Below are 16,872 nucleotides of genomic sequence, written 5' to 3'. Positions count from 1 at the left end.
ACAATCTGTGACCCTCAAAATAAAAGTCCCAGAGAGCAGGGACCCCCACTGTAGCTGAAGGTAGTTCTAGGGAAATCTGTGAGGGGGAATAAAGGGGAGAGATTTTTGGGGTCCATCCATACAGTCAGCAAAATTATGGTCCATTGTACTATGAATCTGTGATAACCACATTTATTTATTTATCTGAATAATATCCACTGTTATCCAGGAAGTTATTAATATTTGCTCCATAGTATACAGTCATCTTAAAGATCTAAATCCTTGTTTTAATTAGAAATAAAAGGTGGTGAAATGGGATTTTAAAAGCTACAGAAATAGGAAAATGGAGAATAAAAGGATTTAAAGCGTAATAATGGCTTAAAAATTGCATAAATGAGGAGGGGAGGGGGGCTTGGGGTAATATAATTTAAAACTAAGGAACAATTACTTTAAACTGGCAAATAATGGGCATGACAAATCATGAATGTGATTAAATTGACAAAAATAAGCAAGAAATATGGTGAAAAGAGGTTAAAATTAACAATAGGTCAACACACGTGACAGAGGGATAAATATGTAGAAAACGCTTTGAAATGGGAATATTGTAGCAAAAATATGGCAGTCATGAAAGTAGTTTAAAATATGGCGTTTGATTTATTTGTAGAAAAATTGTAAAAATATGCAACAATGGGCTCAAATTGTTTAAAAAATATTCTTAGTTTCTTAAAAGCATCTGGCAACGCCCTCCTAGTGTCTCACGACCCCAAGGTTGAGAATGCGTGTGATAGAAGATGGTTAAAGTTATTATAAATAATGAAATCCTCCACAGATTTTTTAACTGACAAGAAAACATTTGGATTGAGTTCATTAAACCTGAGCACAGAAACACTTTCCCCAGGTTTACTCATTAATACAGACACAGGAACCTCAGACTTTCAGGCACCAGTGCAAACCTCTTTCCCACTGATCCACTCCTTATAACTCCAGTATCTAACTCATCATTTTACACTCAAGTGAACACACACTGCAGAGTAAAAGCTACTGATTTTATTTTCAGCTTCAGAATGATCAATGTAAAATCAAATGTAAAAACTGGAGGAAGAAAAATCCACATCATCACACGGTCGTTCATGTTGGCACCAGTTTGAAGAGTTTGACTTCATACACAAACACTTTCTGTAAATCAAAGTTTAAAAAAAGATCTCCAAACTGGACGTGTAGAATAATCCCTGACAGGTTTCACTAATCCTGGACTTTAAAGGCAGCGCATAAAGCAGAACCCGCCGTTCCTGTGGTTCTCAAACAGGCTTCAACGCTTGAATCAACAGCAGCAGAAACCAGAGCTTCATTAAATCCATCATAAGTGGTTCTGATTGGCTATCTGTGTTTGACTCTGAGCACAAATGTCCTGATCTCCATCGGCCTCAGCGTCACCTCCCATGGAGACGCGTCAAAGGTTTTCACATCTGTAACAAAAAGCCAGTTTATTTATTTTTTTCTTGTTAGTAGGATTACGTTCAAAGTAAAATAGTCAGGTACTGGGATTGAACCCCCAACCTCTCAATCAGAAGACAAACCTCTACCACCTGAGCCACGATCGGGTGGTCATGGATTTTGACTAAATATGAACCAAAGACAAACCTCAGGCTAGTGATTCATTCTGTGTTTTTTTTTTTTTGTCAGTTCATACATTACTCTGTTATTTTTGTGTATTTCTAGTCGTCCTTCGTTTTGCAAGTTTCTTTAAATCATTTTGTGCATTTTTGTCTATTTTTAGTCGCATGTGCAACTTTGGGGTAATTTCTCTGTTATTTTTGTCTCTTTTAATCATTTTATTCGTTAACTTTGGGGGGCACATGTGACCACCCATGTCTGAGCTAAAGGTGATAAAATGAGCAATATATATACTGTATATATTTAATCATTAATTACTGGACATTTTAGGTGACCCAATATAAGGTCACGACCCCAAGGTTGAAAAGTTCTGCATTACACCATGGAAGGGTTCCCTAATTTTGGGAGAGGATTGGGATCAATAAACTGATTCTGGAAAAATTTCAGAAATCGAAAAATCCATATTTATAATCCTTGGAGAAATTAAAAAAATTCTTAAGCTTAAAGTTAATTGAAATAAAATCGTCTCCATAAAACACTAAAAGAACACATATTTGAACATACTGTATTGCTAGTTTTTTTAATCCATTTTCATCAGCTAAACTTTTTTCTCTGACTAAAATAGGACCACGACTAAAATGTACTAAAAGAAGAACTGAACAAACCCCCAAAAGACTAAAAACTATTGCAATGATCTTTGTCTTATTAGTTGCTGATGATTATGTAGTAAATGGGTGGGTCCTGTACTGGTATGCCAGCCCCTCTTGTCCACCATCAGTGCCTGAACTCATGAACGCTCTCCAAGATGAAAAAACACACCGACATCTTATTGAAAGTCCCCTAATAAGAGTGGATTCTATATTAAAGTGTCTGTATTTGAAACCATTGTTGCACTACTTCCTGCAAGTGAAACAATTATAGAGAAATAATAAAACAAGAACAATAATATAGGAATAAGAATAAAATGTGAAAAAAAAGACAACATAAACCTCGTAATTACAATAAAAATGTTATAAACACTAAGACATCCAAATTAAATACTAAAAAACTATGAAACATGGAATAAAAAAATTCCATGTATTTTTTTGTTTGACCTCAGTGGGCGGGGCCTCCGAAACTGGAGGGCGTAACAAGTTAATGGCGATCCAATTCAGCCGCTGGATTTATAAACACCTGATCATTTGTACGCTATGATTGGTCAGATACAAATGTTTCACACGTTGGTCCTGTCGTACGACCAAATAAGCAAATTTACACCCGTTGTTGTGCAAGGTTTATAAATGAGGGCCATTGTGTGTGTGTGTGTGCGCGCGTGTGTGTGCGTCCTATAGTCGTACCACTCTGAGGCGTCCACTGTAAACGTTTCATCTCTTCCTTCCACTGATTGGCTGATAGGTTCAGCTCAGACACGCCCACAACCTCCACGGTGGAGAAAAGCTTCTGCACAGACAGGAAGTGGGTGTGAGTTATGTCACAGACAGGAAGTGGGTGTGAGTTATGTCACAGACAGGAAGTGGGTGTGAGTTATGTTACAGACAGGAAATGGGTGTGAGTTATGTCACAGACAGGAAGTGGGTGTGAGTGACATCACTGTGATCAGATTGGTGCTGTGGGCACTGAGTGTCTGACCTGCAGCTGGATCGTGACGGGCTGTGAGTGAACTTTACTCTCCCACGTCTGGAACTGATGCTCCAGCCTCAGCAACACAGAGTCCTCGTCCCATTGGCTAAGAGTCAGGAGGTGGACAGCAGGGGGCAGCGCAGCCTGGAGGCCTGAGAACTACACACACACACACATCCTTTTTATAATAGCCAAACATGTGGTTCGTTCATTGATGGGATTCTCTACTTTTGCGGTCGCCAAGGTAAATGCAAAAAATGACAGAAAAATACACCAAAATAACTGCAAAAACACAATGTCAACAATAATAATGCATGGAATTTTATATAAAGCTTTATCATAGACGGTCAAAGCACTTTACAGAATTAAGGCATTATTCTTTCACTCCACACTTAGTGGTGGTGAGCTACTATTGTAGCCACAGCTGCCCTGGGGCAGACTGACGGAGGTGAGGCTGCCATAGTGCACCATCGACCCCTCTGACCGCCACCAACACTCACTCACTCACACATTCTTACTAGACAATGTGGGTGAAGTGTTTTGCCCAAGGACACAATGACAGATACCACTGGGGTGACTGTCCCCCACTGTGACACCTGGGATGTTGATATTTTATGAAATAAAAAAGCTAATTCTAAAATATAAAAGATCACTCAAACTGGGCCCAGACATGCCACCAAAAATGGAAGAGAACTTTAAGCTATTCAAAGAAGAGCTTAAAGAAATGATTAAGGAGATGAAACAGGAGATGAGACAGGATCTCATGTCCTTAAGACAAGAACTATCTACGAAGATGGAGAACATGACGAATGCCTTGGAAAAATCATTGAAAATACTGGAGAATGATGTCAAGGTACTGAAAGAAGAAAATGTAAAGAATGCAGAAAAGATAAAAACATTGGATGCGAGGGTTGAAGAACTGGAAAGAAAAGAAAGAGAAAAGGATGTCATCATCACGGGCCTAAAGATAAGGCCAAGGAGCTACGCCAGTGCAACAAGACAAACTGAGGATCAGACCAGCGAAGACGAAAAATCGATTGAGGAACAGGTGATTGATTACCTGGACTCGAAAGGCATTGAAGTGAACCCAGACAACATCAACTACTGCCAGCTGCTGCCAAAACGCAAAGACACCAGAGATGTGAAAATTACATTCACCAACGTGAAATATAAAGCTGAAATAATGAAACAAGGAAGAAAACTGGCCGGAACGATGGTGTTTATGAACGAGAACCTGACGAAGCAGAATGCAAGTATCGCATGGAAAGCACGCCAACTGAAGAAAGGAGGAAAAATTGTGAAAAACTGGACCAGAGGCTGCAGGATTTACATTACACCTCCAGGAGGAGAAAATGGAAAACCCGTTCTAGTCCAAAGGATGGAAGACCTGGAAAAATACGAATGAGGTGCCTAAAAGATAAAGGTCATGGATATGGACAGAATCACTAAAAATCATCCGCAACATCATCAACATCAACAACGGGAGATTAATCAAGTAGACGAAGTGGACCCAAACAACTTTTCACATTGGAAACAATACACGAACAGCCATTACTATACAGAGAATGACTTCAAAGTGGAAAATAAGAACGAAAAAGGTCTGTCACTTGTTCACTGTAATTGTCGCAGTATGTATGCAAATTTTGAAGACATTAAGGATTACATCTCTACATTGTATAGATTTGACATAATAGCACTATCAGAAACTTGGATGAATGAAAAAAAAGGCATGGATTTTATGATAAAAGGATATAAATTTGTCTATAAGAACAGATTACATAAGCCAGGAGGAGGGGTAGCACTATTCATAAAAGAAAATATAGATATGGAGATAATAGAGTCTTTGAGTTTAACTGTGGAAGAAGTAATGGAATGTATAACAGTGAAAATTACAAGTCCAGAGGGACGTAAGATAATAATCTGCTGTTTGTATCGTGCACCTGACTGTAAAATAGACATATTTAATGAGAAACTAACCAAAATGATAGAAGAAATTAAAAATAAGAGATTACTGATATGTGGAGACTTCAATATAAACATTTTAAATCCTTTAAAAAATACACACATTGAAGACTTTGCCAATTGCATGTACACAAATGGATTAAAACCTCTCATAACGCAACCAACCAGAATTAATAAACACAGCTCAACACTGATAGATAACATCTTCACAAACATACAAAACACAGATGTAAAGAGTGGTATATTAACAAATGACATCTCTGATCATTTACCAATATTTATGATACTAAACGCAAAAGAGAAGAAGAACCGTGAAAATCATAACACACAGACATACAGGAGACTGGAAGGAGAAAAACAATTACAAAACTTTAAACAACAGATAAAAAGACAGACGTGGGAAAGTGTCTTCAAGGAAGAAGACGTGAACGTAGCATATGACACATTTACAGACACAATAACGACAATATACGATAAATGCTGCCCTTTGAAACAAATAACAACCAAAATTAAAATAAACAATGTACCATGGATTAATAAGAAAATAGCCAACGTATGCAAAAAGAAAAACATACTATATAAAAAATATATAACAGAAAAAACATTAAAAGCAGAAATACGTTATAAAAAATACAGAAACAAAGTTAATAATTTACTTAGAGAAAAAAAAAAGGGAATATTATGAAAAACGATTAAAAGAGAATAAAAACAAAAACAAAAAATTGTGGGAAATAATAAATAACATAACCATGCGTAAATGCAAAGAAAAAAATGCAGACCATTTTATAATAAACAATGTAAAAGAACACAATAAAAACATAATAGCACAAGAACTCAACAGTTTTTTCATAAATACTGGAAAAGACATAGAAAGAGATAAATAAACACCCAACACTTAAATGGAACCATTTTGACAATGAGAAGAAAGACATTGATAAGTATCTTGTACTCGAAGAAGTAACAGAAGCAGAGGTGGACAGAATAATCACTACCAGTACCTCAAAAAAATCCAGAGACGTTAATAATCTAACTATGAGTCTAATAAAAACCATAACAGCTGAAATAACCCCGCCACTAACATATATAAGTAATCTATCATTCAAGAATGGGGTATTCCCAGAAAAAATGAAAATTGCAAAAATCAGACCGATTTACAAGGGTGGAGAAAAATGTAATTTCACTAATTATCGACCTATATCAATATTACCACAACTGTCAAAAATTCTGGAAAAACTGTTCATGAACAGACTCGACAAATTTATAGAAGACAATAATATACTACATGAAGGACAATATGGATTTAGAAAAGGACGTTCAACAGCAATGGCTATAATTGACATCACGGAGAATATAAGAGAAGCATTAGAAAAAAAACTATTTGTATTTGGAATTTTTCTGGACCTAAAAAAAGCCTTTGACACAATTAATCATGATATTCTAGAAGAAAAACTTCAAAATTACGGAATAAAGCGTAACGCCTTAAAATGGATTAAAAGCTATATGACAAATAGAAGACAATATGTTGACTTTGAAGAACATACATCAAAATGCCAAACCATACAGTGTGGTGTTCCTCAGGGTTCAATTTTGGGGCCAAAACTGTTCATTCTATACATAAACGACATTTTCAAAGTCACCAATTGCCTAAAACTAACATTGTTTGCAGATGACACAACCATTCTATGCTCAGGCAAAGACATTAACACTTTAATAGAGTCAACAAATGAAGAACTATTAAAAATTCAAACATGGTTAGATGTAAATAAACTATCCCTAAACGTCAGTAAAACAAAATTCATTAACTTTGGAAAGAGAAAAAAAACAGGAGATATAAGACTGAAACTAAACATGGAAATAATAGAACAAGTAAAAGAATATAGGGTACTTGGAGTGTGGATGGACGACAAGCTGACCTGGAAAAAACATATACAAATAGTTAAAAACAAAGTGGCCAAAAGCAGTTACATCCTATGGAAACTTCAACAAATCCTACATACCAAATCACTTAAAACAATATATTCTTCACTCATAGCATCGCACTTAAATTACTGCTCCGAAATATGGGGTAATAACTACAAAACGTATCTTGAACCATTATTTAAACTACAAAAAAAAGCTATAAGAATTTTACATAAAGTACCACACAACACACACACAAACGATTTATTTGAGAAGTCAAAATACCTAAAACTGCAAGAAATAATACACTATAACACACAAATACATGCATTTAGGGCTTCATCAAAAAAATTACCACATCAAATCCAAAAACGTTTCACTTACAATCAAAATCCCTATGAATTCAGACATAATAATGTGTTTAGACCAAACAGGATCATATCAAACGTTGGCAAACATAGTACTGTGTATAGAGCCATGAACCTCTGGAACAGCCTTGACAAAGAGACACAACAGTCAGATAATCTGAAGCAATTTAAGGACAAAACGAGGAGGACATTTTTACACACATACAGATCTCAAGTCAACTCTCCATTGAACTCTACAGCAACGACATGGAACTCATCAACTGGTCATTGAGCACCATTGACAAAATCTTCTCAACGAGGCAATTGCTTCAGCACGAAATACCGTGTCCAAAGGACACATACCCAAGTGGATATGTCATGGATGCACGAGGGAGAAGCCAGGTGCTCTGTCTCTCCCAGCTGAAAGTGGAAGATGTGGAGGACATCTATCTGCTAGGAGTCATGATCTTTGGCCTGCTAATGATGGGGGTATGTGTCTGTGCATGTGCCTTCCGGATGGATCGTAAGCTGAGGCGACTCTCAGAGGATATGAAGGTTCTCAGAGAGAAGAAGAACTTCACGTTTGGAGAGTTGGAGGAACGTAAACAACGACTGGAAAAGAAAGCTCGTGGAAATACGGGGGAAAAAGACTGTGATGAGGAGTAACAGCAGGAACAATGACTGCAGACGAGAACACATCACAAAAAAAAAAAGAAAAAAAAAAAAAAAAAAAAAAAAAAGGGGGAAGAAACGAGGTTGGATGTAAAATTATCTGTGTTCAAATTAGGGGACGGATCTAGATAAGCATAATGCTTTTTTCCGTCGCCCTTTCCGGCATGAAAAAGGACAAAAAAAAAAAAAAAAAAAAAAAAAAAACAATGATGTGATTTTGCTCTGAATGTCAAATGAATTTCTGTGAATGCAACCATGTCGGAAATGAACTGAATAAAAAATAAAAATAAAAAATAAAATAAATAAAAAAAACTTTTTTTTTAACTGTTTAACATTAAAAATGACTGCAATCGTGATATAAGCACCAGGAAAACTGTGAGAACCTGCAAATATTGTTGAGTTTCATTTCAACAATGATTCATGTTTCCTCTGTCATTTTTACTTTTTCCTGCGGGCCGAATTGGACGCTTCAAAGGGCCGGATTTGGCCCCCGGGCCATGAGTTTGACATGTGTGCTCATTAATGACAATGAAACAGAAACCACCCCAGACCCTAATGTTACATAACACAGATATTTATACTATAAACAAGTCCAACATGATGCAAACTCAAGCAATTACCTGTACTTTATTTTCTTTTTTTATTATATAATTGTACATTGTTGGTCTGTTTTATAAACATCAGCTGGACTATTGACCCACCTCCCTCTGTGTGTTTGGGTCCAGGTCTCCATCGGTAAAGGTCAGCAGAGGCTGCAGTACCACCTCCTCTGCCAGTGGGCGGTGGGTGTCGGCAGCGCTGGACGGGCGGTCGAGGGTGAGCAGGAAGCGGCCACGGACCACCAGCCCCTCTGGGAAGATGTCGGAGGTCTCGTTGAGAGGTTCAGCCACGCCGCGCGTGTCATCGTAGAGCAACCGACGATGGAGCTGGAGGAGAGAAGAAGAACATGATGCTGCAGTGACTGTGTGTGTGTGTGTGTGTGTGTGTGTGTGTGTGTGTGTGTCTGTGTCTTTGGCTGATGACACTCGACTGCAGGGTTAGGCTCAATTATAATTGCAATTGTGTAATTACAATTATGAAGTAATTATAATTACAAAAAAAATCTGTTGCAATTGTAATTAAATTCTAATTGAGTTTAGATAATTGATTTTGTAATTGTAATAGGCATGAAATTTGATAAAAACTGTCATTTACAATTCAAACGCAAAAATGTGGAACCATGTTATAGTTCTATGTGTAGTTCTACACGTATGTAGTGAACAATTATTAAATAATATTTCTTTTCACAATACCTGTCAGTTTTCTTGAGGATCATTTTGTCATTTAAAAATGTTGAAATCAAGGAGTATACAGACACAAAAATGGCCCACACCAAAAATATTAATACCGATATTTTCATTGATTAGGAAGCATGACAAGGTAACCAAGAGATGAGAAACAAATTAGATGATAGATCATATTTTACAGGTGATTTAGGGGTCAAAACTGGGCTGTTATCATTAGAGATGCTAACAGAAAGCTAACAGAAGAGGAAGGTCACATTTTATGGGCTTATTTATTAAAAGCTCAGTAATCATTATGAAGTTGTAATTGAACATGGATAATTGAAAATGTAATTGTGATAAAAAAAAAATGTAATTGATCCCAATCCTGTTGGACTGTGACAGTGACTCACCATGATCTCCAGGGAACCGTTACGAAGGCTTCCTCCTCCCTGAGAGCGATCCGTCACCACAGTGAGCTGGTCTACGTCATCCTGAGTGGAAACAGACAAACGTGCACAACATTGAACAAAAACAAACAACACTCCTCTGAAGTTATTTCATTTATATGTTGAAATGGAAAAATAATAAACTTTTTATTAAGCTGGGAGTTCATTTGAGCTCCAATAACATGTGTCGCACACACTTTGATGAAAGCACGGGAGTTGATGGGGTAGTAGTTTCCAGCCACAGGCTCCGACTGTCTCAGCTTCCACGTTGGCCGAAAATTTTTCCTGCCAAGAGAAAAACAAGCAGCAGAGCTTTAGAAATTCATCATGGAGTGTGAACCTGTACGTACAGATCTATGGGGGTGGGACAAGTAGAAACTGTCAAAAACGTCCCTAAATGGAAAAAGCAACAACTCTTTATTTAAAATCTGGCCTATTTTTCACTGGAAAATGAGAGACTAAACATCTAGAACACGTGTCAAACTCAAGGCCCAGGGGCCAAATCTGGCTTTTTGAAGCATCCAATTCGGCCAGCAGGAGAAAGTAAAAATGACAGAGAAAATATGAATCATTGTGTGAGTGAAACTTAAAAATACGAGCAGGGGCTCACAGTTTTTTTCAGTGCTTGTATCACATGATTTCAGTCATTTTTTAATGTTAAACTAAATTCTCACAAAATCTGTACATTTTTCCCAAATTATTACACAACATTTCCCTTAACTGAATAGAAATTGGTACAAAATCAAGGATATTTAAATTGAAGACCCTGGGACTGATATCTGTCACTTATTGCTTGGATATTGTCGTTTTCTTATATATTTTTAAATTTATGTATATGTGGAAATGGAAACTAGGGAACAATAATGTTGAAATTTCCAGTTTTCCCACATAAAATCTGTCTCACTTGAGAATTTGTTAAAATAAGTTTGACACCCCTGGTCTAGAAAGTGTGAGAAACAAACGTCCCGCTCAAAGTCTCACGGTACGTGTTACGGTTGGTCTAGTGATCATGTTATCCTGTGATAGAAAACAAACGCACAGCTTCATCTGAAGTGGGTTTTTAATGTGTTTCAGATTATCATGACTCATTCAAATGTACAAAGGCTCTGGTACAAAGACACTGGTTTAGCTGATGGTGTATTAGCTGAACTGGTAATCTTTTTACCTGATGGTGTGTCACGGCAGAAGCATATATAATCCACAGCTGCACTGGGTTTCATGTTAAACATGAGCATGATTGGTCGGTTGAAGGCAATTCAAATTTTCACAAATAATGTTTTGGGACCATATTGTGCATTTTCATGCTATTTATTTAAAATGTTAAATATCAACAGTAGTTGACTATGAACCATATTTAACATGTTGAGTACATTTGTGGAAGTTTAAGTCAGTAAAGCAGTAATTCTCAAAGTGTGTGGCGCGGCCCCTGGTGGGGAATGAAGGTATGACAGGTGGGGCGTGACAAACGGGAGGAAATTTTCAATTTCATGTCAATCTTTTAAAATGTTTTTCTTCATTGACAATAAACACAAAGTTATTAATAATGAAAAGCCTAAAAAATGAGCAGAAATTAAAAGAGCATTCAATTATTAAACCGCATTAGATATGTGACGGGGAACAAGATGTAACGTGGAACTTAAGTCAAAAATAACAATTGAGGTCGGCATGTGAAGTGGAGCGGAACAATAAACAAACTTTTAATAGCTTTCTTAAAAAATTATTTCCTTTTTTTGTTTTCTTAAGCCTTTTGGCACAAATTGCAAACATTGTTTCATTATTTCCTGTATTTTTTGACTACTGCACTTTTAAATTTGTTTTTTATGCCGGTGATTAGTTTAAGTCAGTTTTTTATTTATTTATGAAGTATTATAATACTTGCCTTATGAAACATGTTACTTTTTCCGTTTTTCTTTTCTTAAGCCTTTTGGGCACAGATTGCAAACATTGCAGGTGATAAATTTAATATTTTTCTGAATTTTTGATTCATTGTAAAATATAATGTTACTTATTTGTCAGGATTATTTGGGGGGCAATGGGCACAGGTGGAGATTGAAAGTTCACCTTCGTTCAAAGTGTTTGTGTGTTTGAGAACCACTGCAGTAAAGTGATCTCCACAGGAATGGATGATGTGAATGTGATGTAAATGAAATGAAAAAGTGGAATGTGACGCTGGAATGGGAAAACCCTGAAAAGGAGAACCCTGTGTCATCTGGGTAAAGTGAACACACTTCCTGTTTGCTTTGGACTCTCATCATTGGCTGAATGTTAAAAGCTTCTTCGCTCACTTCCTCTGCAGCACCTCTCTGCCGTTGGAGTCTGTGTAGAAGTATTCTGCTGTTTGGATGCTGGTGTCCATACGAGTGATCACTTCCTTCCCCAGGCTGTCACTGACCATGGAGAACCAGAACAAGTCCAGGACCATTTCAGATGTTTTTGTAGAATTCCTGTGAGATTTTTTACGTGCATGTGTGTGCACTCACGCAATGGGTAAAGGTCCGACCGTCCACTCCAGCTCCACAGCTCGACTGTCTGCATAGAGACGAACGACCTGAGAAACCCATGGAGAGAACCACTGCCTCACCTCCTGCACCACCGACGTCTGATGGAACAAAGTGACATGTCACCAATAAGCCAAAAAATGATTTTTTAATATAATATGAACACATTGAACACAGAGAATGTGTCATAGTGTGTCGACTGTCAGGCTCGTCGTTCAGCCTAAGTTACCATGGTGATTTAGCATGTGTACATGATTGTCCTTGAATGCATCAGTACAAACATAGACATGTGAATACATGAGCAGAATACAGTTGTTGATTCTTTTAGTTTCACTGAAAATATTTTGTTCAATGCAGATGTTGAGGCTGTTTGTGTGGCTAATGTGGTGTTATTTTTTGCACATATTTTCCACGCATAACTCCAACCAGTTTTCATCTAATTTTAATGATTGGGGTCTCAAAATACTCAAAAAATTTATAAGATTCATGATTCATTCTAGCCCATGATATTTGATTTTTTTTTTTGAGGAATTTTGCAGACTCCACTTCAAAGCCAACCTGCTCACACCAACCAGCATTGTTTTTTTTTTTTTTTAACATAATTGCCAACTATTGCATTTTTAAGCAGCCCTTAACAACTGGGAGGAAGTAGTTGCGCTCACGACAGGAATGCTCTGACGCCCCCTGGTGGAGGGGAAGAGAGACACGCACACATACTCTATACCTCTGCAGACAAAAATGTGATTTAACTTCAAAGTCAACCTATTCACATCAATGGACAGAAACTGACAATGGCAACAGAACAAACTCTGCTGATTAGAGGTTGTGGAAAGCTCGTAGCCCATGATATCATCTTTAGAGGGAATCATCACAATTTGTCGTCCTCAGCAACAGTGTAAATAAAGGCTGTGAGCACATCCTCACCTCCCACTAGGGTGTGTCAGAGTGACTCTACATTTTCTATTAAAAAATGCAATATGTCTATTTGTATATTGCATTTCAGTCTGCAAAATAACCCTTTAAAGATAAACTTTTGGAAACACTTTTCTCACTGAAACAAGCCGACCGAAACAGGTGTTGTAAAGACGTGAGCAAACTTGTTCGCTGACTCACAGAGCGGCTGTATTTCAATACATCTGAGCACTGAAGCATTTTCTGAAGCAGCTCTTCAACAAGAACTTTAATGCACTTTGTGTTTTAATGAGTGAACATATTTAAATTGACTCTTTCAGCAGCTCAATCAGTTATAGGCCAGTACATTATTACTTAATGTATAAGTGGCATCAAGTTAAACATTTTATTTTAAATGTGTTGATATGTTAGCGGTAAAAAATATGTTCATAATTTTTTGTGTATTTATTATTTGAAGCATTAATATTAATTTAAGTTTAAGTTAGTACACAGTCAGAGCCATAAATGCAATAGGACTAATCATTTAATTCAGTGTTTCAGTTTTCGGCTTAAAATTTTTATTTTGTGGCATCCCTAATATTAAAATATGGTGATCTGTCTTTACCTGAAAACTCTCTATTTTAGCCGTCTTGCTGATGACAAATGGAGTGGACGTGTTCGGCCTGAAGATATACGCTCCAGATGACTGGTTACTGTGCGCGTTGTTGCCGTCACTTGCGTTATACCTGGACACACACACACGCACACGCCAAGTCAACAAAAAGTTAGGAAACTAAAACTACAGGGTTCTGTTTTGTCAGATCTAGAATTACTAGTTTGTGGAAAACTAACCAATAGAAATTCTGGGTGAGTTTAATGCTTTGTTTGGTTTCCAGGTTACTCAGGCTGCTCAAAAGACCTGTGTCTGGGTCAAAGGTCACTTGTAGGAACTGAAACACACAAATCAAATGTAAAATTACTTTCTTCCAAAAGATAAAGGCAGTGCTCTTAAAAATATATAATCTCATGTTCTAAAGTTATAATTGTGGTTATTGATCCAGTTCCAATGTGTAAGGACCTTGTTCTGGACCACTGTGGGCGTGTAGCATCGTGTGGAGGAGGGCGGGGGTCCATCCTGGTTGACGGACACAGTGTAGGTGGTGTAACCCAGAGGTGGAGCCTTAGCCTGGAACACCAGCTCGTTGGTGGCAAAGCCGCGGTTTCTCCTCACATCCTGAGTGGCTCGAGACACTGGGAACACCTTCAATGCAGACGCACAGTCTCCAATATAACTGTGTTTACAAATGTGTATAAAAAGAGTTTTGTTCTGACCTGACAGTCCACAGATTTACCACCAGCATCCAAAACTATATACACAGAGCCGTTGACTGGAAGCCTGACAGCTGAGGCCACAGAGCGAGCCAGAGGATTGTACACAGTGACTGAGAACTGAAAAAAAACATGAAATGTTAATTCACCAGGATTAAAGAATAATATTAGGTTGACAAGGCACAATTGTTCCAGACCAGTTTGTTTTACCTACTTGTGACAGGCACAAGAAAAGACGTCCAAAACAAGTCTTATATTTCCTCTACAGATTTTATACTTTGGACATTAAAGTGTGTAGTTTAACTGAGTGTGGAGTATTTTGTGTTTCTTAAATTAATTTTTTATCAATTCTGGAAAATTCCAGCTGCACCCACAATGCAGTTTGTGGACGTTTGTATTTAATATTTGGAAGGCGCACATCTGTCGATCTGACTGTGAGCGCAGTGAATAGCGATAGCACCAGTTAGCATGAGGCTAATTCATAAGGAACCCCCTGGTAGGAAGCTGTCTCTGAGGTAAAGAGCACTGAGGAAGTGCTCACAGCCTCTGTTTATATTCCAAGTCAACCATAATCTCTATAGAGAACATAAACTGACATCATGACAATAGAACAAACCCTTCTACAACCTTAGCATAGCCTTTTAGCATACTAATAATAATGGCTTGGATTTATATAGCGAGGAGACTCAAAGCACAAACAGAAACTATTATTCATTCACACCAGTGGTGGTAAGCTGCAGGGTAGCCACAGCTGCGTGGCTGCCATTTCACGCCTATGTCCCCTCTGACCACCACCAACATTCATGCACAATTCATACCCATTCATACTAGGCAAAGCCGGAAAAGTGCCTTGCCCAAGTACACAATGACAATGACTCGGATAGAGCAGGATTCGAACCCCCAAACCTTCCATTATCAGCCAACCCACTCTACCACTGAGTCACAGTGACATTTTTCACTGCAAATGCAGGAAGCTACCTCACTAATAATACTGCTAATACTAGGTTATGCTAGTTAATGCTCGGCTAACTCTAGCTAATGCTAGATTAACTAACTAGTGTTCATGCTAGCTAATGATAGTACAATGCTAATGTTAATAGTAGTTAATGTTAATGCTAGGCTGAATCTAGCATTGATTTAGCCTAGCTTTAGTTAGGCTAAATCTAGGCTAATGTCAGGTAACATTAATGCTAGCGAATGCTAATGCTAGGCTAAGGCTAAGCTAACGCTAGGCTAATGCAGTGTTCAACGATACAGGCCAGCACCTGCATCCTCATTTCCTGAAGAAAATGCAAATATTCTTGTGTTATGGCAAAATTATTAGTTATGCTTAATAATATATTTACTCATATATTTTAATCCTAAAGCCTTGGGTTGTAACTTTCCATTGCGTTATTTTTCATGTCTTCAACTTCAACTCTAGTTCTGGGTCAGGCCACCTCTTCAAAAGCACATGATGTCTTCCCAAAACAATACTAAAATCTCACAAGGTCAAGACGCACAGGCACCCTCTGTGTACGCACTCACATGCTTACACACACTCACATACACACCCCATACACATCCATTCACACACACAAACACATAAACGCACACACCTCCACTCCCATGACAATCAGCAGATACCAAGAGAACTGGCTGTTTTGACTCAAGAAGAAACTGTCTCTTTTTCACCCTCTGTCCTTCCCTCCTCCCTCCCTCTCTATCTCTATCTCTCGGGGGGAGGGGGGAGGGGGAGGGGGGACTGTGTTCGGATCGCCTGGCCGGGCGGTCACCAATTTTTGTTCCACTTTGTACTCTTTTTATTTAGTTTAGAATGAAATCATTTTTTATTAATTCACCAACTCTTCAGTCTGGTCGTCTTCACTCGCCGACGCAGAGGGTGTCTTTACAAGCCAAAACGAGGTAACCTTCCTTTTTTCCACCGTAACAATTGGCGTCACGAACAGGATCCCTGTCCGGCCGTGCGTGCGGTCTGCGACCCTGTCACGGCGGTGACGGACGCGTCAATAGTCCTAAGCCAGTGTTTAATGTGCAGGACACCCCCGTGGAGGCTCGCACCGGACCGTCGCACGGCTGGTACGGGACAAAAAACGGACCACGGTGGACCTCAAACAATTTGGCTAAAACAAAGGTGAGAAGCTGGTTTTTGTGTACAAAGCCTTCATGCTTCTTTTTGTTTCTGTTCTGTCCTTTCATTTGACACCTCTGCTGTGGTACGTGATTAGAGGCGGCTCCGGTCCAGTTAAAGAGTAATATTAGGGGTGCCCAAAAAGGTCCTGACAGTGTGCGAAGGCTTCCCTCGGTAGGGTACCGAGGTTGAGTTGTATTCCCAAACCCCTCATTCTTT

General features: G+C 38.2%; 1 protein-coding gene across 1 annotated transcript in view; it reads right to left on the bottom strand.

Moving 5' to 3' along the window:
- Positions 1 to 1,011: 1,011 nt before the first annotated feature.
- LOC114462773 (lysosomal alpha-mannosidase-like) overlaps positions 1,012 to 16,872 on the bottom strand; it is a 34,211-nt gene continuing 18,350 nt past the window's right edge. The window contains 12 exon segments of the mRNA XM_028445752.1: positions 1,012 to 1,445; positions 2,931 to 3,033; positions 3,223 to 3,372; positions 8,795 to 9,019; positions 9,769 to 9,849; positions 10,002 to 10,089; positions 12,090 to 12,191; positions 12,285 to 12,403; positions 13,819 to 13,939; positions 14,046 to 14,143; positions 14,272 to 14,454; positions 14,526 to 14,642. Coding sequence (XP_028301553.1) covers positions 1,357 to 1,445; positions 2,931 to 3,033; positions 3,223 to 3,372; positions 8,795 to 9,019; positions 9,769 to 9,849; positions 10,002 to 10,089; positions 12,090 to 12,191; positions 12,285 to 12,403; positions 13,819 to 13,939; positions 14,046 to 14,143; positions 14,272 to 14,454; positions 14,526 to 14,642 — 1,476 coding nt within the window. The 3' untranslated portion in view covers positions 1,012 to 1,356.

This window comes from Gouania willdenowi, chromosome 1, assembly GCF_900634775.1.
Source record: "Gouania willdenowi chromosome 1, fGouWil2.1, whole genome shotgun sequence".
Lineage (NCBI taxonomy): Eukaryota > Metazoa > Chordata > Actinopteri > Blenniiformes > Gobiesocidae > Gouania > Gouania willdenowi.
The sequence above is the reverse complement of the archived record's forward strand: the minus strand, read 5'-3'. Positions and strand labels throughout refer to the sequence as shown.